Source organism: Bactrocera tryoni, chromosome 3 (genome assembly GCF_016617805.1).
Source record: "Bactrocera tryoni isolate S06 chromosome 3, CSIRO_BtryS06_freeze2, whole genome shotgun sequence".
NCBI lineage: Eukaryota > Metazoa > Arthropoda > Insecta > Diptera > Tephritidae > Bactrocera > Bactrocera tryoni.
This window is the reverse complement of record NC_052501.1, coordinates 30,732,167-30,757,213: the sequence shown is the minus strand read 5'-3', so window position 1 is coordinate 30,757,213 and position 25,047 is coordinate 30,732,167. Positions and strand designations below refer to the sequence as shown.

General features: G+C 35.5%; 1 protein-coding gene across 7 annotated transcripts in view; it reads left to right on the top strand.

Annotated features, from left to right (window-relative positions):
- The window catches only part of LOC120772521 (GTP-binding protein Di-Ras2-like), a 94,552-nt gene that overhangs the window by 458 nt on the left and 69,047 nt on the right, over positions 1-25,047 (top strand). For 5 of the 7 annotated variants that reach the window (XM_040101183.1, XM_040101182.1, XM_040101181.1 and 2 more), the window contains exon 1: positions 137-1,210. In XM_040101183.1, the coding sequence (XP_039957117.1) occupies positions 1,046-1,210 (165 nt within the window). In that variant the 5' untranslated portion in view covers positions 137-1,045. Of the gene's footprint in view, positions 1-136; positions 1,211-25,047 lie in introns of those variants that run through there. The other 2 variants (XM_040101178.1, XM_040101179.1) reach the window with 2 other exon arrangements.

Here is a 25,047-nt window from a genome sequence, read left to right as displayed (position 1 = left end):
AGATAACGAGAAACTGACGATTATTTTTAGCAGCTTTTCCCAGAAAACTAGTTTTCGCACGTTAGCCCCCTTTTCGTAGACCAGGTCACATAGTATATACCTTATAGGGTCTACGACGCTTCCTTCTGGGTGTTACAAACTTCGTGGCAAATTTAATATACCCTGTTTAGGGTATACAAAGCAAGGGGAGAAGAAAAGTAGACTCCCTGCAAGTCTCTGCGTGTAAAAGAGACACTTGTAGAAAGTCTGAAAAGAGAGAGTGAGAGACGGCGTTGACAGCATGTGGTGTCACCACAATACATACATAAATACACGAACTACTAATTGACAATGCGTACAGCAACAACAAGATAATATTAATAAGAATAGAACATTTTTCGGAATAAAAAGTGAACAGCCAAATAACGGAAACGGATAGAATCGGAAGCGAACGCACAATTAAATTTCCACACATCCGTCACGCCCCAAACGCCCACACTCACAACAAAATCCGAAGTAATCAGTGCAGAATGTAATGAAAAAGTGTTACATACAAATAAAGAAAGCCAAATTAGGAGTGCTGCAAAAGCTCATTAAAGCAATCTTTTGAGTGAAAGATTTATGCGAAATATTTTCCCCCTTTTTTTTGTGGTGTATGCATGTATTGGGAGTATAGTGTGCAGTGTTGTTATGCGTAAGAAGCTTTAAATTCACCTTTCTCTAATCAGTCAGCGAGCTTTTGAAAGAAAATCTAACTTCCAGCGTTTTCTCTTAAAAATAACGTTAATCTTGATTTATTTGCCTTCGCTTGAAGCAGCAAAATCAAATAATTTTGTACAAAGTAATCTAAATTTTAAATTGTGCGGTTATTAAGCCCACAGCCGCGTTTAACGAATAATTTATAAAACTTCAAAAACATGAGCTTACTTAAGCTTAGCCGAGAAGCCTGCAGCTTAAAGAGTTAAATCAAATAATAACAGTAGCTGCTGACTGATGCTTGCCCCAACAACTTTTTGTGTAGGCATTTGTCGAGCATCTGCAGTTGCCGTCGTCCGCCGTATTCATAATGGCCGATTTGGAGCGCATAAGACTGGTTATACTGGGCGGTGCTGGTGTGGGCACAAGTTCCATCGTCAAACGTTTCCTCTTCAAAATCTATGCGGACAAATATCGTGCCACGGTTGAGGATCTCTTTAATCGGGAATATGATTTGGGCGGCGTCACACTGAAGGTGAGTAAAATGGAAGCGTAATTTTATTTACGATATTTATTGTGTTCACAAAACTAATTTGAGATAAAAATCATAGAATAATAAAACACAGAGGTATGATATTTCCGCTAAACCAGACATAAACTTTTATTCCATTTCAAATACAACATTTTCACTTAAGAGGTTCGGCAAGTCTAGGGTTCTAAAATTTTTGATTAACTTAGTTAATCCCATAAAGAATTGAGATACACAAAGCATATCGGCTCATAATTGATTTATCAGTCATCGTTCGACCATTATCGATTAATTTTAATTTATGAGTATTGTCTTCTTTGGGATGCTCACGCAGTGGACATTCAAGGCCAACCCGAGCGTAAATTCGCATGTTAAATGGGAAAGTATACTCAGCTCGGCTTTAAACTTCAACTCTGTGGCACTGGTGCTGGTACTAAACATGAGGCAGCTTTTTTAGCAGCCGGATCACTGCAGTATACCATATTTCAATCATAGGCTTTTGGAAAGCCGTCGGTCTAGCTTCTAATACATTATCAGTTAACATTTTCACATAGGGGTCTTCTGAAGCAGCGCAGCATTGGATAGTATCACCAGGAACAAGCGACTTCACTTCTGCTAGGTGTCAGGTCGGAAACTCATCGATGGATGATAAGATAGTGGACGAGTTTGCCAAGAGCGGTAAACGCAACCGAACTGTAACCAACACAGGTAAGCCCAAGCATTGGCTTTACGACGATCTGGATAGCTTCCCCCGGCGGGTACTGCGTCGAATACTTTCAGAGCTGGAGTGTTTTCGTCCATCCGGACAACATGACCTAGCCAACGTAGCCGCTGTCTTTTAATTCGCTGAACTTTGTCGATGTCGTCGTATATCTCGTACAGCTCATCGTTCCATCGAATGCGGTATTCGCCGTGGCTAACGCGCAAAGGACCATAAATGTTTCGCAGAACTTTTCCCTCGAAAACTCGCAACGTCGACTCATCCGTTGTTGACATCATTCCAAGACTCTGCACCATACAGGAGGACGGGAATTATGAGTGACTTATAGAGTTTGGTTTTTGTTTGTCGAGAGAGGACTTTGCTTCTCAATTGCCTACTCAGTCCGCAGTAGCAAGAGTTATCCTGCGTTGGATTTCTAGGCTGACATTGTTGGTGGTGTTTACGCTGGTTCCAAGATAGACGAAATTATCTACGACTTCGAAGTTATGACTGTCAACAGTGACGTGAGTGCCAAGTCGCGAGTGCGACGACTGTTTGTTTGATGACAGGAGATATTCCGTCTTACCCTCGTTGACTGCCAGAACCAATTGCTTTTCTTCCTTGTCCAGTCTGCAGAAAGCAGAACTAACGGCGCGGGTGTTGAGGCCAATGATATCAATATCATGGGCATACGCCAGTAGCTGTACACTCTTGTATAAGATTGTACCTGCTCGATTAAGTTTTATAGCTCGAATTATTTTCTCCAGCAGCAGATGGAAGAAGTCGCATGATTGGCAGTCGCCTTGTCTGAAACCTCGTTTGGTATCGAACGGTTCGGAGAGGTCCTTCCCGATCCAGACAAAGCTTTTAGTGTTACTCAACGTCAGTTTACACAGCCGTATTAGTTTTGCTTTAAATTGGGTGTAGGAGTTTAGATCTCTGCAAAGATAATAAGACTTTTCGATAGGGGTATGCTGTGGGGCATTTCATTCCCATATCCCTCAAAAGCATTTTTCTCAGTTTTGGTATTAATTTGGTTCTTGCTACTTTCATACAGGCTGTTAGTTGACAGTGCTTGTTCTGATATAAGATAAAATCTGTTTTCATTATGAAGAACCGACTGTGCAGAGAACAGGCAATTGAGAAGCAGACCTTCTCTCGGCGTAAAAACATTACACTTTATTAGTCTTTCATTCCTGTCCTATAATACGGCAGCAGCAACAGTGACAATTACAACCCAAGATGAGAAAGTACTTAGAACATTCGAAAGAACTGTTATTCGCAAAATATTTTGAACCGTTCACGTGACCGATGAGTGCGAAGAAGTTGGAATCACGAACTGTATGAACGAAGCGGCATTATAAATAAGTAAAGCGCATAAAATTACAACGAATACGCTGGTTAGGCCATGTCATTCGCATAGAAGACGATGCTCCAGCGAAAAGCTCCTTAGACCATAGACGCATGCGTAGACAAGGGCAAGGGCGCCAATAAATTTAATCCAAAGATGAAGTACATAGCGTCCTTTCTACGCTAGGGATTTACAATATGTGTGACCTCACAAAATATAGAGGAAACCGGCGAAGTTTCCTTTTCTTGACTCAGACCCACGGTTATAATGCCAAATAAGAGAAGAAGCTATCTCAAAGCCTCAATATCGAACTTAATGCTCCATAAGCTGAGTACAGTGTTCAAATTCATTACAAATAGAATACATATTTTATTGCTTCGATATTTTTTCTGAACACTTTCACTACCAGAAGCAATATTCATCCGATGACGGAGTTCATCTAATTTTCTGAATATTCGATCTGCGACTAAATAACTAAATCAGAATGGCGCCTCTGTCATGTCGTCGGTTAAAATTTTTTCAGCAATCGGGTTCCTATTCTACAAAAGTACTATAAAGTTTGAGGGAATGCTGCAACCAATGTCAATGGTATCTTTGGAAACCCGAAATAATCTGCTTCCTAAAATATTCTCACATTTCTTTGGCTTTATTGTCGAGTGTTTGCAGTCTTCTCCTATAGCTTAGTTACTTAATTTCTCAACATGCAGCAATTGCCTTTGGCTCACATTTATTGCTTATATGTGTGCGTATGCTTATGTCTGTATATCAGGTTACAAAAGCAGAAAATCATTATATGACATAATGCTTCCAAGCAACATGGAGCGGCAACGCATATTGCTGCTTAATTGAAATTCTCGCTTATTTTTTACTGCTGTTGTTGTTACTATGCTTTTGTTTTTGTTTTGTAAGTTTTTGTTTATGTATTGTAAGTTTTCGCCTAGTATACTCCTGGAGGGATGCACATCTAATGCTTCAACTATTCACCATCTTGGCAACAACAAGGCTTACAAACACAAAAGAAAGTCATTCACATACATCCCTACATGAAAACACATGTATACTATGTAGTCAAGTACTTAACTACATTAAAGTTTGTCTCGCCACGTTGCGCACTGTCGGCAAATCCAATCACACATACCAACACATTCACTTCGAAGACAATTAAGGAGAGAACTTTTGTCTGCAAACATCTTTAACATGACACGCTCGACACGGAATAATTATAAAGCGTACAGACACAAGCACTCGCGTACGCAGGCTTTTACCGTTATTGACAAAGTTTTCTAGTATATGTTGGCAGCTCTTGGCAACTCTTGGCAACACACATATTAACAATCTGCCCTTAAATATTTTGCTGGCTCTGATAAGAATGTATTTACTTAAATATAGGTTAGGGTGCTTCATTTTTAGATAAAATTATTTTTCAAGTGGTTGTTTGTTACCCCTAAAACTAATAAGTATATAGAATTATATACATATATATAATTGATCAGAATTAAAGAGCGAGTTGAATTCCGTATGTCTCTCTGTCTTTTTAGCGAAATCAACAACCCCAAAGTCCAACCAAGGGGTTGTTGAACTCGCTAAAAGTAAACAAAAAGGTCACTGACCTCGGAATAAGTAGAGGTCTTCGAGAAGGTTTGTTGAATCGACTAATAGTACACATTACAACTTTGCATTTTTTTTGCTGTTCATGGGATTAGAGTCCCATACTTTTGAACACTGATTCTTATGTAAAATTGAACAAGGAATCGAATGCAAAAGTCAATTTTGAAAACAAATTGGGGGAAAAGCACAAAAAACGGGATATTTGGAAAAAAATGTTTTTTTTTGGATATTGAAAATCTTTTTGGATTTTGAAAATATTTTTATCAGAAAGCTGAGATTTTTTTTACATAAAATTGGACAACTGCAAAATTTTTTCACTCAACTTTGAGGTCGTTAAAAAATAAAAGAAATTGTCATTTTTTTGTTTGATCTCAATTTGAACTGCGCGCCAAAAAACAATGGAGCAACTTTGACCACAAAAAGGTTTACAGATATTCTTATTTTGATCTATTTTATGATATTCTAAAGTTTCGTCAAAATCGGAGAACCACGGGTACAAAACCATGTCGCCAATTGATGAAATGGCCCATGTATATATTGAAATTTAGAAAAAAACAAGAAAAAACGTTAACTTCGGCTGCACCTATGCTAATATACCCTTCACAGGTACATTTCTTTAAGGAACTATGTGTCCATCGCCTGTGTAATCGTATTTGTAATCCGATCTGAAAAATTTTTTCGGAGATAATGTTATTACCTTAAGCAGTAATCCATGTCAAATTTCGTGAAGATACCACGTCAAATGCGAAAGTTTTCCATACAAGCCCTTGATTCTGATCATTCAGTTTGTATGGCAGCTATATGCTATACTCAACCGATCTGAACAATTTCTTCCGATATTACATTATTTCTATGAACAATAACTCATTCCAAGTTTCGTAAAGATATATTGTCAAATGAGGCATTTGATTCCGATCGTTCAGTTTGTATGGAAGCTACATGCTATTGTTAATCGATCTGAACAATTTCTTTGGAGATTACATTGTTACCTTAGAAAATAACCTGTGCCAACTTTTGTGAAGATACATTGTCAAATGTGAAAGTTTTCCATACAAGAACTTGATTCCGATCGTTCAGTTTGTATGGCAGCTATATGTTATAGTGGTCCGATATCGGCCGTTCCGACAAATGAGCAGCTTCTTGAAGAGAAAATGACGTTTGCAAAATTTCGAAACGATATCTTAAAAACTGAGGGACTAGTTCGTATAAATACAGATGGACAGACAGACAGACGGACTTGGCTAAATCGACTCAGCTCAACATACTGATCATTTATATATATACTTTATAGGGTCTCCGAAGCTTCCTTCTGTGTGCTACGAACTTCGTGACAAACCGTATTTCAGGAGTATAAAAACTATGTTTTGGTAAGTTACTTGGTAGTGAAAAATGATTACTTTGGATTATGTTACTGATGCCAAATATCGTGAAGATGTCTTTAAAAACGAAGATAAAAGAAAATGCCGAGAGCAAATTTTCAGATTGATATTTCACTAGTTCGGCTATGTACAGACAGACAGTTGGTCATGCTGATCATTTGTTCATATACATATATTATAGAATCTCCGACATTTCTCTTTGAGTGTTACAAACATCGCAGAAAACTTCATATAACCTGTTCACCCATTATAAATATGTTCAAAATGATGTAATCACAATTTGCAAACCGCAAAAGCTTACGTAAGACCTCGACCTATTCAATGATTGTTTCCAAATATGTCATATATTCTGACAAAAAGTACTTGAAAATTGTAGTTTCAATTTCCTGGGTATATTTATTTTGCAAGGTTGGTAGATCTGTCCTTAATTACAATGCTTAATATGAGCACGAACTGCCAACCAGTTTGCTTACGGAAGTTGCCTAAGTCGATACGCCTCAGAATAAAAATAAGTAATTTGTCTCAAATAATTTCTCTCAAATTTCGTATTTCTAACCAAATTTCATATGCGGAATCTTGAATGTTTGAAAAGTTTTATCAAAACACAAACCTACGAGTAGCACAAAGCCTTCAAAGATGGCCGAGAGATGGTTGAAGATATACCTTCGACCTCTTCTACTGATGAAAATATAAAAAAGTGAAGGAAATGGTGCTTGAAAATCGGCAGGGCAAGAATTAGAGAGATTGCAAGAGAACTCGACATTTCTCGCACGAGTCCGTTCGAATGATTTCGGTTGATATTTTGGGTATAAAACGCATTCTTACACGACTCATCTCGTTAAAGCTGAATCTTTTTCAAAAACAAAACCGTAAACAGGTGTGTTTGGATATGGTTAATTGTCGAGAACGGCCGGAATTGTGTTCTTCCAATTCATAGATTTTGTACGATGATAAATAACCATCGCAATCGAGCCATGATTAAGCGAGAAAAGATAAAAAAACTTCGCTGAAGGAGCTGAAGGCCATCACAAAAAGTGCTTATGAAAAGTGTTCCGAGGACTGGAAAAATCTTTGGCATAAGTGTATTACATCTAATAAGGATTTCTTTGAAGACAGAAAATGAATATTTATATATTTTGCGTTTTATCTACAATTTTCGGGTACTTTTTTGCCACAATATATACAGATTCTCGCTCATTTGAACTCTTTCACTTCCCTCGTTGTTTTATAGTAACAGCAAACATTCATCAACTTATTGGGAGGACAGCTCAGCTTTCAATTCGAGATATTCTTTCTGAATGATGATATCAATGATATTCTCATGTCAGTGCGGTTAATTTTCCTTCGCAGAAATGGGAGAAATTGCACAAAAACTTTATAGAGATTGAAATGTGAGACGTTTAGCTATTTTTATTTGCGTTTCTTTGAATTTTAATTGTGTCACTCTATGCTTTGCTATGTTTTCCAATTTTATTTCGCTTTTAAGTTCATTTCAACCAAGTTCATTCCAGAGTAACCGGCATCTCTTTTATGGTTTTTTTCATTGGAATTTATAAAATCGTAGATTCTTGGCCTTTCCATTGCTGAAAGGGCGGACTGAATTAAAATTTTATTATCGCTTTAAGTCGTACATGTTTTCGTTTTATGAAAATCCTTTACATCCCACAAATAGTTGCCATGTGAGAGCGTCGTCATGTAAACCTACTTTCAGGACACTTCTGAACCACATACGTTTATATCCAGCCTAGTCAGCGCTGACGACGATGGCAGTTAAGCATTACACCTCCCGCTCATCGTACGCCTAATGCTTGTAGACTTGTTCGTTGACCGCAATTGCCAGACAGCCTATTTCACACTGATAACGATTTAAGAAGCTGTTGCATGTCGTGCCTCATTGCCGGCAGTCTCGCTTTGCTGGACACAACGCTTGTTAAATTAACCAATTGACACCCAATTCGCAGTGTTGCGCCATAATTCCAGACCCATCAGGCGACTTTTATTGACATTCAACTGCGAATGTTGACATCTGTATACGTTATAAATTGATAGTTATTTGTACGAGCGTTTGTAGATATGTGCCAATTTGCATATATTAGAATTTAATGGCAGCACTAAGCCCAACTGTAATTTCACTACTTTAATTTATATAAAATTAATGATTGTAGGACAGCAAATGTGTCAACTATTTCAAGACTTGCATGAAAATCTGCGAAAAAGCTCTAACTCAGTTGGAACTTGCACAGAAAAAGTCAATTGCTCATTCCGGGTTCGCTTGAAAAAGTTCGGGTTTTAACTTCGACTTCAACCTAATGAATTTCAAGCCGACAGTTGTACCTCCAATATCATCTCCACTTTGCTACACAAATTATTTGCAGGAAGTCTTTCTTTGAGAGTTTAGAAAACTGTTCGTTGATTTGTGGCTCAAGACATTGTGTTATTTACGATCTCACGACAGCTACTTGGCACACAATTTTCATTTACCAAAATATTCATTAACAATTTCTTTGTATTTCGGATTTAATCCCAGTACCTTTCCACAGAGAAGATACCACTTTTGAGACTATAGTAAAAACACAGAAACAGAACAAAATTCTGTATATCTTGGGTAGTCAATAAAGTCTTTTCGTTTCTTAAAAAATTTCTAAAACTTATTTTTTTTTATTTACTTATTTTGGTTGACCACGTTTTGCCATTTTTCCGCTAGAAACATTATTATATCAGTGTCAATCGAATTTTTGAAATTTCCAGAACGGAAACGAGCGACCCGATACAGCATCGCCTCCGTAAACTTCACAAACTTCATTAGCGGCTTGCACGGCATTCTTCCCTTTTTTATACAAAAAATTCAAAACATAGTAAATTTCTACATTATTTTCACTCCCTTTTTTTCAACTTACCCGAATTTAACTCCCTTTTTGGTTAAATGAAGCTCAAAACCTCATCTTTCTAACATCATATGGTACAATACAATATAATTGGTAGCACTGGAGATATACCACTGCAACGACATCTATTGACAAAATACGAAAATACTTTTTCGACTACCAGATATGGCTAGATATATTACGCACGCCCGTAGAAAAATGAGCTTCTCAAAATAATCTAATTTCATATTTCATGTATATGGCTAATGTATGCTCTTGAATACTTTTTCCTTTGAAACAGAATTTCTAAAAGAAAGTGTCAATATGATCAGTCCATTTGCGTATGAAGTTCCGTGAAGTCAGTTACCTTTTTATCATTTACAATAAATTTTCCGCTAGTTTATCTATGATAAGTAATTCAGTTATTAGTTGGCTTCCCTCTCAGTTGCATTAGAATATTTTGACGTTAAACTCAGAATCACTGAGGAAGAAAGGGTCCAAAACGATATTGGCTCACATCATGAAACAAAAGTAAAAATATCGAACAGCTTTCTCTTACCTTTTCTTTTGTTGTTTGCTTGATGGAACAATGATATTGTAGTGGTAAAAAAAATTAAAGGCTTAAAGATGGTCACAGTCCAGGAGAACTGCCAAGTCTCAGCAGAGCAATCTTCTTTTTGGAGGGTTGAGATTCTGACACTCTAAGTTTTGCGACAAACATTACTTAACCGTCCAGAGTTTAAGGTCTAGAGTGACATGGATCATTAAGTACTCTGAAATTCTTTATAAAAAATGTGTTGGATTATATTGGTTTTGGTAATTTCAGAAAATTTACAATTTTCGAACGAGCCAAGATGGATTTTAAATAATTTTGTGTCCAATTAGTTTTCGATTTACGGCTTTCATCACGTGTACAATCTACCACATCACAGAACATAAACAAAACTTGAGATAACGGTACCATAATTGTCGAAGACATATGTATTTTACAAGTAATGAAGGGGTAATTTCGGTTGCAACCGAACATTTTGTACTTTTCCAACTTTCAAAAATCAAAGCCAGAGAAATAATTTTAGGCATAACACCGATCATACAGGTATAGAGTAAAGTCAGCCGGATGTTGACAAATCCTTGCCTTTTTAATATTTTCATCAGTTGAAAAGGTCGAAGGTCGCCCAAAACGAGTCATTGTAGATTTTTTACCACTCGGATGCTTGTGGTTTTAATAAAACAGGAACACCGCAAGCCTTTTCCAATATTTTCAACGATTCCGCACACGAATTTTGGTCAGAAATACAAAATTTGAGAAAAATTCTTGGCAAAATACCTTCTTTTGAAATATCATTTACTCGGGGACTCTAATTACAATTTCTGGGTCTGCTTTTGTCACAATGCATGTAATTTTCTGCTTGATGTATAGTGTAGACACATGAGATGATGTTTTGTCTCTCAGCCTCGCTTTCCATTTTCGAAAGCAACACATATGACAACTTCTAAATGTCTGATGAGTCTACTTGCAACTGGTAGTCGAAAGAAATTTTTCTGTAACCCAAAATTATATTGAAAATGAACTAAAAATCACTTGTCTGTGATTTCCCGTTTTGATTGATTCGCTTGTGGAAGCATCAATGCGAACAGATGATTATGGTGGATACAACTGATGTGACTGTATACCAAACACACATCATGATATATGAGTTAAATGAAGCGGAGCCAAAACGATGCGATAAAGTTATCAAAAGATTGAATAAACAATATTTGAAAATAGCAAAAAAAACAAAAACAAAAACAAACAAATAACAAAATTGGTGCAAAAAAATAAAGTTGTTGCACAAAATATATGTTGCTGTTTTAGAAAATAATTGTTCTTGTTGCATAACGTAAATATTGTTGTTGTAATAATAATGAAAAATCGCACATCGCTGCGGTTCAACGGAGCGTATGAGCAACATTAAACAAGCGGCGCGATTCGAGATATGAGCTTCGAAGTCCATATATTTTTGAGCATTATTACCAATTTGCGTGTGTGTGTGCGTTTGGGTGCTACCAGATATCAACCCAGACGACGTGTATACAACTTTCTCAATGACTGTCAAAGAAAAGTCTACGCGACATAAAAAATGTGTGTAGCAACAACAACATATGTACATATAGACGGCGGCACAAAGCTGCGTTGATCTGAAAAGTGTGTGTGCTTTATGTGTAAGTGCGAATATGTGTGTGTATTTGTTTAAGTTTATCTCTATTAGTATGCAAATGACGTCGGAAACGTTGATTTTTCCTCAGACTAAGACTTTTGTAGGTGTGTATTCGCCAGTCGTTGAGAAAGTGTGGAAATATGTGCCTAACGGCATTTTATTTCCCTTTTGGCGCGTGACTTCCGCGCTTTTATACTCAGTCACTTATTATTTACTTCCTCGCTTATAGTTTGCCGTTATAATTGAGCATGTGTGCACATGTTGGCGTTTCTTTTCGTAATTTCCATTATCAATTTCTCATAAAATATGCATTTCAACAACCCGAAAAACAATTTAAATAATCATAAATAATAAGAAATAGCACTTGTACATGTGCATAAGGGTAGCACTTATTTTATTTGTATGGAAATATAAAAAAATACAAGTAAGTCCAAGAAAGGAAAAAAAAACAGAGTATGCAAAAAATATTTTTCGAAAGAGTAAATAATAAATTAATAAAGTTAAATTGTTTAATATTAAATATGAAAAATGTGGTCCATATTTAGAGATAAAATTCGATATCATTCAATCATATAAAACGCAATAAAAGCCTTGGCTGCAGTGAAGCTATTATATTCACAGGTTCAAGTTTTCCTTACAATATTCCGCTTGTATGGCAGCTATATACTATAGAAATCCGATCTAATCAATTTTTTCGAAGATTGCATAGTTACTTTAGAGAATAATTCATGCCAAACTTTAAATGCAAATTTTTTCCATATAAAACTGTAGTTAAATCGTTCAATTTGTATGTCAGCTAAATGCCTTATTAGTCTGAAAGCGGCGGTTCCTACAATGGGCAGCTTCTTCAAGAGGAAAACTGGTATGCAAAATTTCGGTTCGATACCTTCAAACTTGGGGGACTCTATTTATAGACGGACAGACAGACGAACATGGCCAAATCGACTCATCTCGTGACGCTAATCAATCGGGTACACATTTTATTGAGCCTTGGCCCTGCCTTTAGGTAAAATTTATAACTATTTTGATTATATGCAAGCCTTATTATTACATGTTCTATTTTGTTAATGAAAGAATTATTTTTTAATCTCAGAATTCAGAGCCCTATATTTGTCACTGGCAACGTAATAAGACTGTGTTTGCGCAGAATTACCTTTATGGTTCTTCAATTCCTCTTTTTCTGTGCCACCCTAATAAAAGGTAACTGCAGCATATGTAATAAATCAGGTTATTAATCTTTTATAAGTTTTCTTAAAATTCGTACATATACACATAATGTAATATATCTACTGAAAATTTGGCTCATTTGCTGGTTTCCTTCGCTTATCCGTTAATAATAAGCGTAAATGATGCAAAACAAGTTCAGATCTTATGTCAAAATGTAATTATTTAAATCAGCTTACCAAAATGGTTACAAGTGATGGATTGAAATAAAATAATTTATTGACAAAACTCGTACGGTAGTTAAAAATAGGTTGCAGCTCATTTAAAGGATATTGTATACATAAGTAATTCAAATACTAAAATGTCTGTGATTTTTTCTCCATGTCAATATATACATTGCCAAATATTTTTCAAAAAGGGAAGAGAAAATATACAACCTGGTTGCTTTGGTTTCAAGTAATTTGTTATATCTTCCTTTACTGCTTAACCTTTGTATCTATGCAATGGAAGCCAATGGACAATTGTTGTTGAGTTATTATTCGTTAGCCGCAAAGCTCTTAATTTCTAATATTCTTAAAAATCTTTTCAGCAATCTGCACCTCTGATATCGATCTATACCGAGATGATGTGGGTTGATAGAACTTTTCACCAGCAACAATCTCGCCTCTTTATCTTATGGTCAAAGTCTTTTTTTCTTTACTGGAGTAGCAATATCTAAACTGACCAGTCGAGCTCAAGTCCTTGTATGGGAAACTTTTTTATGTCACAAAGTATCTTTATGAAATTTGACAGCAAATAATATCTAGAAAATTTCTACAATCTCCGAAGAAAAAATTTAGATTGGATAACTATAGCATATAGCTGTCATAGAAACTGACGGATGAAAATCAAGATAAAGATCATTTTACACTCATTTATTCTAAAAAAATGTGGAGGGCATTATAGCTGTTTTGCAGCCAAAGTTAACGGTCTTCTTGTTTATTGGTAGTAAAAAGTTCTTAGAAAGATTTTTATAATTATTAAATACACCACATCAGACGTTTGGAGTTTTGCTCCTCGTAGTCTTAAAATTAAACCGTTTAGAAATAATGTCTTATTCCCTAAAAACTTACTTTAAACACTTCAGCGTAACCGTAAGCCATCCCATCAACTGCCTTAAGGCAGATAAATTGTTCTTTTATTATTGTTGTCTCATTTTGTTTTGTTTTCAATTGTCTCACAGTCTGTACTTGTTTATACCTGTAGCACAATTTCCTTGCAATTAATTTAAATTTGCCATGCCAACCACAAGCATACGCACACCTTGCACCTGCACTCCATATATGTATGTACGTATGTGTTTGTGTACGTAAATAAACAGCTTTGAATGTAGACAGCAATCAATGCCTTTGTGGCATTTAAAATCACGGAATCACAGAATGTTGGCATAATTGCAATTTGTTGCACGCGTAATTGTTATTAATTGCAAAGCTTTCAAGGTCTCGACCAGGCACGTAAATGCAATAAAACGCCTTCACAAAAAGTTGACTACTCACTGAAAACGAGTAGAGAAGATGCTGCTCAACAAAGGTAATATATGTAAGCGCTCTGCCATTTTTGTGCAGCGAAGACAACAATGCATTTGCAACACTCTTTGAGATATTAAAATAATTATTTTTCATATAAAATCAATTGCAGGTAGCGCTGCGTTCAGGTGTTAGTGTGTGTGTGCGCGTAGGTGTAGGAGAAATCTAATTATCAAGAATTATTAGCATGCACACTAATTATTCTAGTGCTTTTGTTAGAATTTACTTTTAATTGTTAAAAATTATAGCAAATGCAACGCTGTATTGAAAAAGTTACTCATACGCCGTGTTCATATGCCAATTTTTATACCCAAACTAGTCAATTAGGTCTTGAGATACCAATCAAGCTGCACATTTGTCGAAAACGTTAACATCGGACCTCTATAGCATATATGTAGCTGCTATACAAACTGAACTATCAAAATCTAGTTTTTGCTTTATAACTGCTTCATTTGCGAGGATATTCTAGCTTCGGTGCAACCAAAGTTGACGGTTTTTTCTTGTTTTTATGAACTTCTAGTAATTTTCCGTTCCGTTTTTATCTGAAAAGAAAATTAGTGGCAATATTGTGGCCAAAAAATCTGATGAATACATAACCATTAGGCACATATTCAGGCGAAAGTGACGAATTATTAATTTTGTAAAACTTTGCTATATTACATACACTTCGGTGAAAACGAAGTTGACACGCTTTGACGCTAAAATCTCTAAAAGTCACAAAATAATTTTTTAGTATACTCATACTAGAATTTAATCTAAGATATTCGATAATTTCAGACCTCCTGCATTACAGATGCTGCTTTTTATGCCTATTTTGGAATATCTCAATGAAAATAATCCAGTAAAAGTTTAATTTTTGTTTTTCAGATTCAAACAAGAAAAAACGTTAACTTCGGCTGCACCAGAAGCTAATGTACTCTTCACATGTGCCTTTCTTTGGGTAACTATGTGTTCAGTTTGTATGGAAGCTATATGCTATAGTTAACCGATCTAAAAAATTTTTTCGGAGATTACATTGTTGCCTTAGAAAATAATATATACCAAATTTTGTGAATATATCTCGTCAAATGTGAAAGTTTTCCATACAAGAACTTGATTCTGATCGTTCAGTTTGTATGGCAGCTATATGTTATAGTAGTCCGATATCGGCAGTTCCGACAAATGAGCAGCTTCTTGAAGAGAAAATGACGTTGGCAAAATCTCAAAACGATATCTTAAAAACTGAGGGACTAGTTCGTATATATACAGACGGACATGGCTAAATCGACTCAGCTCAACATACTGATCATTTAAATATATAATTTATAGAGTATCCGACGCTTCCTTCTGGGTGTTACAAACTTCTTGACAAACTTAATATACCTTGTTCAGGGTATAAAAAGGTTACTCCAACGCTATGTGTGCATTACATTTTATCATATTACTAGATATATTATTATTTCTAGCCTCTTTAAAAGATTTTTCTGCAAATTGGCTTATTGTGTGCCCAATAATTTTAAGAAATACTTAAGCCTTAGTAGTATCTTCAAAATATAAAATAAATAAATTTTTAAATGACTGTAAGTAAACTAAAGACTTAAAATATTTTCAAAAATTATTCTCCATGATATTTTAATAAATATGCCATATCTGCAACTTTTTTTTAGCAAAATATGTAAACTGTTTGTGTAAAGATTTATTTATATATATAATAGGTACTATATGTGAACATGGGCTAAGCCTATAAATTTGGAATTCTTTCAATATCAGTATTAGGTTTTGCTGTCATATATCCGAGTTACAATAATATGTCCAATAACAATAATCCTGAAACTGTTTTGAAATCGATATACACTAGTGTCATAGGTCACTCATACGCCGTGTTTCAATTGAATAGGTTAGGTTAGGTTAATCTGGTGGTCCAATAAGCCACGCAGAGACCAGTTTGGCCCTTTGTGATTCCAGATGGAGTTCAGTTGCTAAGTCCAAGAGGAATAGTCATCGTTTAGTATACCTGAGCTGGACGCGAAACTTAACAGACTCTACGGCTTCACTATCGGTAACTCCGTACACTATTTCATTGCCCTCGATGCTTTTGTGGCCCGGCACGCAGTAGAGGTAAAGTTGCTTACTTCAGGCAACACTTTCCACTGCTGTCCTGCTTCCCAAGACTCTTCTGGCCGATGTGTGATAGGAAGTTACTGCAGTGATTGCTGCTGGGTTGTTTACGTAAATTTCCTACAGGTGCATTAGAGGCTTTCACAAAGATCTCAGATTGAAATCTGTTGCAGTGGTCTGGCAACTTAAAGGTTGCCTTATATCATCTAATCCATCGTCCATTATCGAGCCATCTCTACAGATGTTTACAGTGTTGCGCGTAGCTAGCATATCTTTACGCCAGTCATCTTCTTCTATGTTTCCTTTGAACCTTATTTCCCAATTGAAAATTGGGGTCATGTAGTTGGTGTTTTCCCATCCATCATTAACCACGGAGCTATGCCCGAAGTTTCTATATGTAAATTCTCCTGCAGTTAGTATTCGTCTTGCAGCTTTTACTCCACAGTTTTGAGCGAAGAGGTCGTTATGTGGCAAGTTTAGTACCATTTCAAGAGCCACTGATGGAGTGGCTCTTAAAGCTCCTGTTATGCACATCCCTGCGAGCCTCTGAACCCCTTCCATTGGATAAATATTTCTTATAACTATTTTAGTTTTTTTTTACCGCTTTAAGCAAAGGTACTCAGATAAGATCTGCTTGAGAGAACAAGCGGAATAAAATATTCGAAAGCATTATTTCTATTGAAAATTTCGCTACATTAATTCGATCTGCCAACTTATTTAAATAAAAATTAAATGTTAAATTGTTATATTTTGAAGGATTATTTTTTTTTAGAAATACTATTATCAAACTTTTCATTATTACGTACAAAGTACATCCAATTTATTATAGTCTTGTATTGGCAGATTAACATTTTAGACACTTCCGCCGATGTGCAATTTCCCGCTATGCGCCGCCTGTCCATTGCCACCGGCCATGCTTTCATGCTGGTCTATGCGTCCACGTCTGCGTCGAGTTTTGAATGTGTCAAACAGAGTTTTCAGGAGATACGCGAGCAGCGCGCCGACTATCAGGTGAGTTTTATTGTTTGTGTATTGCTTTCAAAAACAATTGCAGATTGGAGGTTGAGGGGTATAGAAATTACATTTATCATATTTTAAAGTATCCGGTTATGTGTTTCTGTGACTTACGTCTCCCTGTGGTGGTCAGCATGACAAATAAAGGATACATATAAAAGCAAATGTCATGTATTAGTCGAAGAATGTAGGTCGTGATTAATTAAAGGATTTGATAATAAAAAATAATTTTTAGCAAAATTCTAAACAAAACAGTATGATTTAACTACTAATTTTTACCACAAATTACCTTGAAAAACTTACATCTACTCAAAAAAATCCTGAAACAATCATGAGGTCATCTTTTCGATTAGATCGCTTCACTAGTTTCCAAGCAATCGTGTTCAAGTACCTTGAAAATTATTTTTCGAGAAAAGCATTGTGGAAGATTGAAGCAGACGACCGATTTGATTCTATCTACGCTATTTTTGGGATTGCCTTGAAACTTTGGGAAAATATTCTGGTCAAATCTTAGTATTAAAAAAAATCATTTTTGAAATTTCAGAACCCATGTAACCCCTTAAGTGTGGTTAAACTTCCTTTTTTTCAAATATATACATATAATAATACATTCATATCGTTCTTAATTAAATTTGAATCATACTAGAAGTGAATATATAAATCTAAACTGTTTTCTAAGGAAAGTCAGTAGTAACTTCGCGATTTCATTTATTGATTATTGACCGTGTACCACTGAATTTTGTCAACAACCCCTTGAATTTTAAATTAAAAATTCCGAAGTTCGCTTTTTATTATTCAGTCGAAGAAACCTCCACAGAAACCCCAGAATTAATGCCCTTTCATTTTATTCGGTGAGGATCTCTCTTAAAGTTTTAAAGATTGACTGAACAAATCTTGAATGTGATAAGCCCTTATTCTTAATATCTTGAAATTCGTAAAATATTTAGCATCGACAGTAAAGCTGAAAATATCAATGTATACTTAAAATATCAACAAATAACACAAAATAGATGGAAGATACCTAAAACAAAAGAGGCACACATAATCATGGCACATCAAGTGCTATTCGAGCCCGATAGACAACAGGCCTGCACTTCTACCTACCTACATCTTTATTGAGTTTGGAGTAGAAAAGATTTAACAATGTTTCATGAGCTCATAACTCGATTGAATCACATTCGTATGACGTTCAGAGCAAAGAACCAGTGTTTCTTTTTCTGATGTCAAATTTCTTTCAGACTCAAGATCGTCTTATTTTGTTTTAATCAAACTATTTTTAATATACATTTTTGTCACTAATATAAAAGGATCCATTCAAGATCAAACTTGACTCTGACGGGTTCAATTAAAGTGCGTACTCTATGCGTGTGTAAATTATCAATTATTTATGTGACTGTAAGTATTTGGGTATGTTTACAAAAATATATTTACATATATTTATGAATTCATCAGACTCCATTATCTTAGCTTTATTCTCTAAAAAAATTTAATTTGTCATATTTCCAGCACACTTTCTAAATTTTCTGGAAAAAAATTTCCAAAAATAATAAAAAGCAAAAGCACGCAAATATCAAATCAATAAATATAAGATAGTGCTAAGTTCAGGTCAGACCCAAAATTCTATTCCTAATTAATTTATACGAATTGAAGGCTTTTGATATATTTTCAAGACCAAAATTTATTGTAGTGAATATAAATTCAGTTTCTTTTGAGGCGATTATGCTCACTTTGATTCAAAAACTAGCCTATGCTGTATGTCATCCGATACTTTTATTAGGGAATCTTGTCGATATTCCAAATATCTACATCGTATTCAACTTTATGTAACAGTATATGCAAAACATTGATGCTAATAAGACATGGCATATTTTTAATTGATATGAAATGTCCTCATTAACTTTCAGTACCATATCTCACTAATTGACCAATATACCTAAGTATATGGTTACGTTAGGTCAAGAGGGCGATCTTAACAGCAATCTCAGTTGAACAGCTTAGAACCGGAGCCATCGTAATACCTATCCTACTCTAGTTTAGAATAGATCATACGATTCTCACAAATCAATAAAGCCCTTTGAGCTTATCACAAATTTGTTGCGATGATTAACGTCAGTTTCGGCTATGGCGTCCGGTTAGACTTTTAGCCTGAATGTCTATTGAATAATGTCCAGTAAAAAACATTTCGATTGCGGCTAGCTGAACTTTGCTAGGGGGAAGTAGTTCAGTATATTTCCTACTTTCCTCTCTAGACCAAAAGGGACTTGCAGTCGCACAACAGCGGATCGTCAACCAACGACTGCTAAGTGCAGGCGAGGACCATTGGTTCACTGCTGGAACACAAGTTGACGATGAGGATCCAACTCAGCGCCATTCCGATGTGAGTAGGGCAGGGCTCTGCTTTTGCCTCTGGCAACTTCATTGACTTTCACGTTCCAACGATTCCGCTGTGACCCGGCAATGATGCAAGTTTCCAGTAACGCAGTTGAAGTAGGTAGAGCTTCCCTACCGCAATATATTGCTGTTTATAAACTGGCATTAAGTTACGAGTATATTGTTGATGTAGTCTGTATTGCACCAGAGTGTAGCAAGTGTAGTCCCTCTGTCAGCCAAACACGCCATAGAACATTGTAGGCTTCACTACGGTTTCACAACACCACGTTTGCCGACAGTCCCGCCTTTTCCCTATAACTCTCCTAATTCAATATAAGGCAACCGATCCTTACTCTCTCCTCAATATTTGGCTTCTATGAAAGTTCCCTATCAAACATAAGTCTAGTTATAAGTCCAATACCGGACAAGTGTACGACTTCTTCGGGAGGAAAGCACTTATACAGACAGACATACAGCCGAACATGATTAAATTGACTCAGCTAGTCACTCCGATCATTTATATATACATTTTATAGGGTCTCCGATGTTTTCTTCTGTGTTCTACAAACTTAATATACCCTGTTCAGGGTATAAAAATCTACTTTCTTTCCACAGCTTGAACTCGTCTTAAATTTAATTTCATTTCAAGCTAATGCCGCAAACACTCACTTCCACACCCTTATGTACGCACCTTCGTTGTTTATTTATGTTTTAGTTCTATACATTAAAATGCACTGAACATGTGTCTGTGCTTGTGCGTTTGCCACAATTCCGCCACAAAAAGTAATTAAAAATTGCAAGCAATCAATTTACGAATCAAATACAAAAATATTTAAAGGGAAACTGTCAATAAATATGTGTTGCCGGAGAATTGCGTTCACCGTTCGCTAGACGTTTACAAAAACATATGAGTTGCCGGTGTGGAAAAGTCATTAAATTTGCAATTTTAATCCGTCAATGACACGAAAAGAAAATTATTACGAATTTATTTCGATTTACAAGCGCATCTTTTCACACTCACACACACACATACCGACTAAAACCGAACAGTGTGTCAATTAGTGTGCTTATGCTTACAATAGGGGTATTCAGACCGAACTTGTTAATCTGGAGGTTCGTTAGTTGATACTTCGTTAAAACACTTAACCAAGAACATACTTTTTGCTGTACATCAGTAGTGGGTGTAAATTTTGTTTCAAAACAGCTAATTCAATTATATTAAAAACTTATTTTTGAAAATTTTGTCAGAAACTAATTTATAATAGACAGCAAATATATTTCTATACCCTGAACAGGGTATACTAAGTTTGTCGCGAAGTTTGTAACACCCAGAAGGAAGCGTCGGAGACTCTATAAAGTATATATATAAATGATTAGTGTGTCGAGCTGAGTCGATTCAGCCATGTCCGTCTGTCTGTATATACGAACTAGTCCCTCAGTTTTTAAGATATCGTTTTGAAATTTTGCAAACGTCATTTTCTCATCATTTCTCATTTGTCGGAACTGCCGATATCGGACCACTATAACATATACATTGCTGCCATACAAACTGAACGATCGGAATCAAGTTCTTGTATGGAAAGCTTTCCCATGTGACAATGTATCTTCACAAAAGTTGGCACAGGTTATTTTCAAAGATAATAATGTAATATTCGAATAAATTGTGCAGATCGGATTACTATAGCATATAGCTTCCATATAAACTGAACACATAGTTACTAAAAGAAATGCCCCCGGTTAGGGTACATCAGCTTCGGTGCAGCCGAAGTTAACGTTTTTTCTTGTTTTTTTTTTTTTGACATTACCTGATATTACTAACAGAAAAGGATATTCTCGAGTTTAATTGAGGCACCTCGCATACCGATATTTTTCCTTGACATACAGGCATACTATTATCAGAGACGCAGACCGAACTGCAATAATATTTTTCATAGATTGTGATCCATATATTCGAAATGTGGGGGAATAATTATGCTCCGATTTTTACAACTTGGTGCAGCATAGCACACTGGCACTATTTGTAGAAAATTTCATCTACATATGTATATTCATTGGTGCTTAATTTATGTACTGAAAAGAGAGTGAACCATATGGAATTTAAATTCGTGCCTTGTGGGAAGTAGACATGATTTATATATATGGGGAAAGGGCGGGATTATAATCCAATTTTTTTCCAGTTTAACACTGCGGTAGAGCTTGTTGTAGGATTTATCCTCATATTAAAGCTTTAATGGTTTAGGAACCAATTAGTGACGTCATGTGGCGTGGCTGCGGTCTAATTATGCCCTCGCCTCGTCATCCTGATCATTTATATTTAGAAATAAGTTAGTTACATATTATGTATATTATTTATCAAAAATATTTAAAATTAAAGACAAAATACTTTCAGCTATTAACTCGAAATATAAGAGTCTGACATGCGATGAAATATTATTATTTTTATTTATTTTAAATTTAATTTGACATAAAAAAACATAAAAAAAAAATTGAGAAAAGGTCCCGCACAATCGAAAAAGTCTGAAAAAAAAATTAAAAAGTATAGTCTTAAGCTCCACGTGGCTACAAGTGTCACACCATAGCACACTACCGAAAAGCTACAACAACGGTACTATGGTAAATCGTGTTGACGGTCGATCAACACGATTTACCATACACTACCGACCGGAGACGCTTTACTACGTTTGTACTATATTTTTGTGATAAGAATCCCGTTCTCTCGCGACCGGCATTTCTTCCTTTTTTCTCTCATGGACTCCAAGCCGATGATAAGTGTCGGCAGCAACAACCATCAGCATCAAACATTTTTCTTAGAGACTGCATAAGTATACCTTTTTATTGAAATAAATAAATAATAAATTTTATTAGGTCAATCTTTTAACATATATAACTCCATGGATATGTATATCGATTAATTTTAGATGAAAAAAGGTGAACAAAACTATTATAGTCTGTCGCAACACGTGTAGCTAATATAAATTTATTTATATTATATAATATAAGTATGTATATATGACAAAATCACAACATGGTGCGCGCAGAAATATCTATGAATCCTCAAATTAAAAACTGCAGACTTTATTTATGATTATTTAATTTTTTATTGCAATTATATATTTTATATTTTCGTTTTTTTTATTAACGGCCTACTTTATTATTTTCTTCTACGTAGTTTTCTGCCTGCCAGTTGATCATTCCGAAAATCAGAAGTGTCCTCTAGGAGATAATTTTTCACGGAAATTTCTTTGAACCGTCTTGTTTCTGTTTATTGATGATAACTTCATTAATTGTGAAACACTTTTCCGATTTGCATCCTTCTGCATATGCGGCCAGCGAGCAGCTTCTCTCATAGTTCTAAACACTCCTTCCTCTAGTGCTGTATGTGTTTGCAATGCCACAGATGATGACTTCGTCATTTGAAGGTTTTGGCATTTGTTCTGCACGAGCCTGTTCGCCGGTGTTGATTTCATTATAATAATGTTCTGAAGCCTTTTTTCGCGTTCGAAATCAAGATCAAATCGATCCAACATTTCCCCCATTTCTTTATGCAAAACTCTGCCTTGCTTAATTAAAGCTTCCAACGCTTTCCATTCCTCGCTTGCGTCCTCCTCATGCTCCCACAGCTGTAGCGCGTCAATCTGTCGAGAAGTGAGCTGCCTTTTTCCGTTTCAAATACCGTTTCTGGAGGAGTTGGCTCTTCGAAAACTGAAATATGGGTTTTTGTTATTTCAAATATTTTAGGCGTTGTTAACTGTTCAATGGCAATGACTAAGAGATGCTGATAGTTGTTCGTCGTGATGCTCCCGTTTTAATAGTCATATCACCGATGATATAACTTTTATTTTTCACCTGCCTGCTGGTTGCACTTAGAAAGGCTTACAAATAGTTTCATTTATTTAGGGCGTAACTTTTCCAGGCATTTTTTACACAAATCCTCACAAATTTCGTATATAATTAAGTTTTAAGAATATTAGTGCTTTATGATTTCAGGTATATTCAAAGTGATGGTTCATAAACGAAGACCTTTGAATTATTTATACTCGGACAACACCCTTTGTATTCTTGTTTTCGCAACAGCTTTTCGACATTTGTTTTAATTTTGAGCCATATTATGGGTATTTATATTTATTTATTCAGAAATTTAATTTTTTTTCGTTAAAAATTTTGTACGATGCCATATTGAAAATATGCTAAATATATAAGAGAAATATTTAAGCAAAGGGTATGAGCATCACTTTGATTTTTGAGCGGCTTTGGCGTGGTTGGTTTTGTCTTCGGTTCATTTTTTCCTCCATTTCGATGATTGCTTACTTGTTTGCATGTCAAACTCAGAAACCAATGTCTCATCAACAGCTTTAATGCTCTCCAAGAATATAGAATCGAACTCTCTTGTCATCTCTTTGACACCTTACCTAACGATTTTCAAGCACCATATCCTGCACTTTTTATTATTTTCTTCAATTGAAGAGGTCGAAGATCGTCCAGTATGGGGCATGTCTTCAACGATCTCCGTCTGTGAAGGCTTTAAACCACTTGTAAACTTCTGTTTCTAATAAAAATTAATCACTGCAAGTCTTTTCTTACATTCGCAATGATTCCGCACAGGACATTTGGTTTAAAATACGAAATTTGAAATAAATTCTTTGTTAGATAATTTTTTCCATTGTAAAAATCGCAAAAAAAAAAAACAAAAACTGAACTGGTAGCTCAAAAATCTTTATATTAGCTATATGGGGGCTAAAAGAAGTATTAATCGGATTCAAGACATTTTTGACATACACACATACTGTTATCAGGAAAGGATTATCCCTGTGTTTCAACTACATCACACATCTCACACATTGACTGATACTTTCGGTAAAAAGACTACTATAGTTACTGTGGTCCACATGTTCGGTTCGGATAGGAACTTGAACAATTTTGGTTAGATTTATACAGTTTTTGGCCATCAGCTGGCACACTTCAGAGGCACTTTTCGTGCAAAGTTTTATCTCATTATATTAATAATCTGTAAATTGGAAAGTAAAAGAATCAGGTAAAATTTGAAATTGGGTCAAATGTGAAGCAGGTGCGGTTGTAGTCCGGTTTCGCCCATATTGGCAATGTAATAAAAGAAAGTTAGGACTTTTAGTTTTTAGCAAAACCGTTTTATAGGGGCTAGGGGTTATCATCCTATTTCACCTATTTTCACACTGTCATAGGAAAGAATAAAATTTGGGTGATATGGCTTAAATGTTTTAGAAGATATATACATTCAACTTATCAAAGGGCGGGCTTGCGGCTACAATTTAATGATTTTCAAACCACAGATGCCCCAGACCATCACTAGTAGATTTTAGTTTACTGCTATTTTACTTACAAACTAGACTGAACGTATTCTCAAATCTCTAAACTCACAAGCAGCACAAGCGTTTAAATACACTTAACTTTTTACCTTTCCGTTCCTTTTCATGTCATAAATTGCTGCTGCCAAAGGATATTCCCATTGTTATCGCCGGCAATAAATCTGATTTGGCCAATACACACAGAGAGGTGC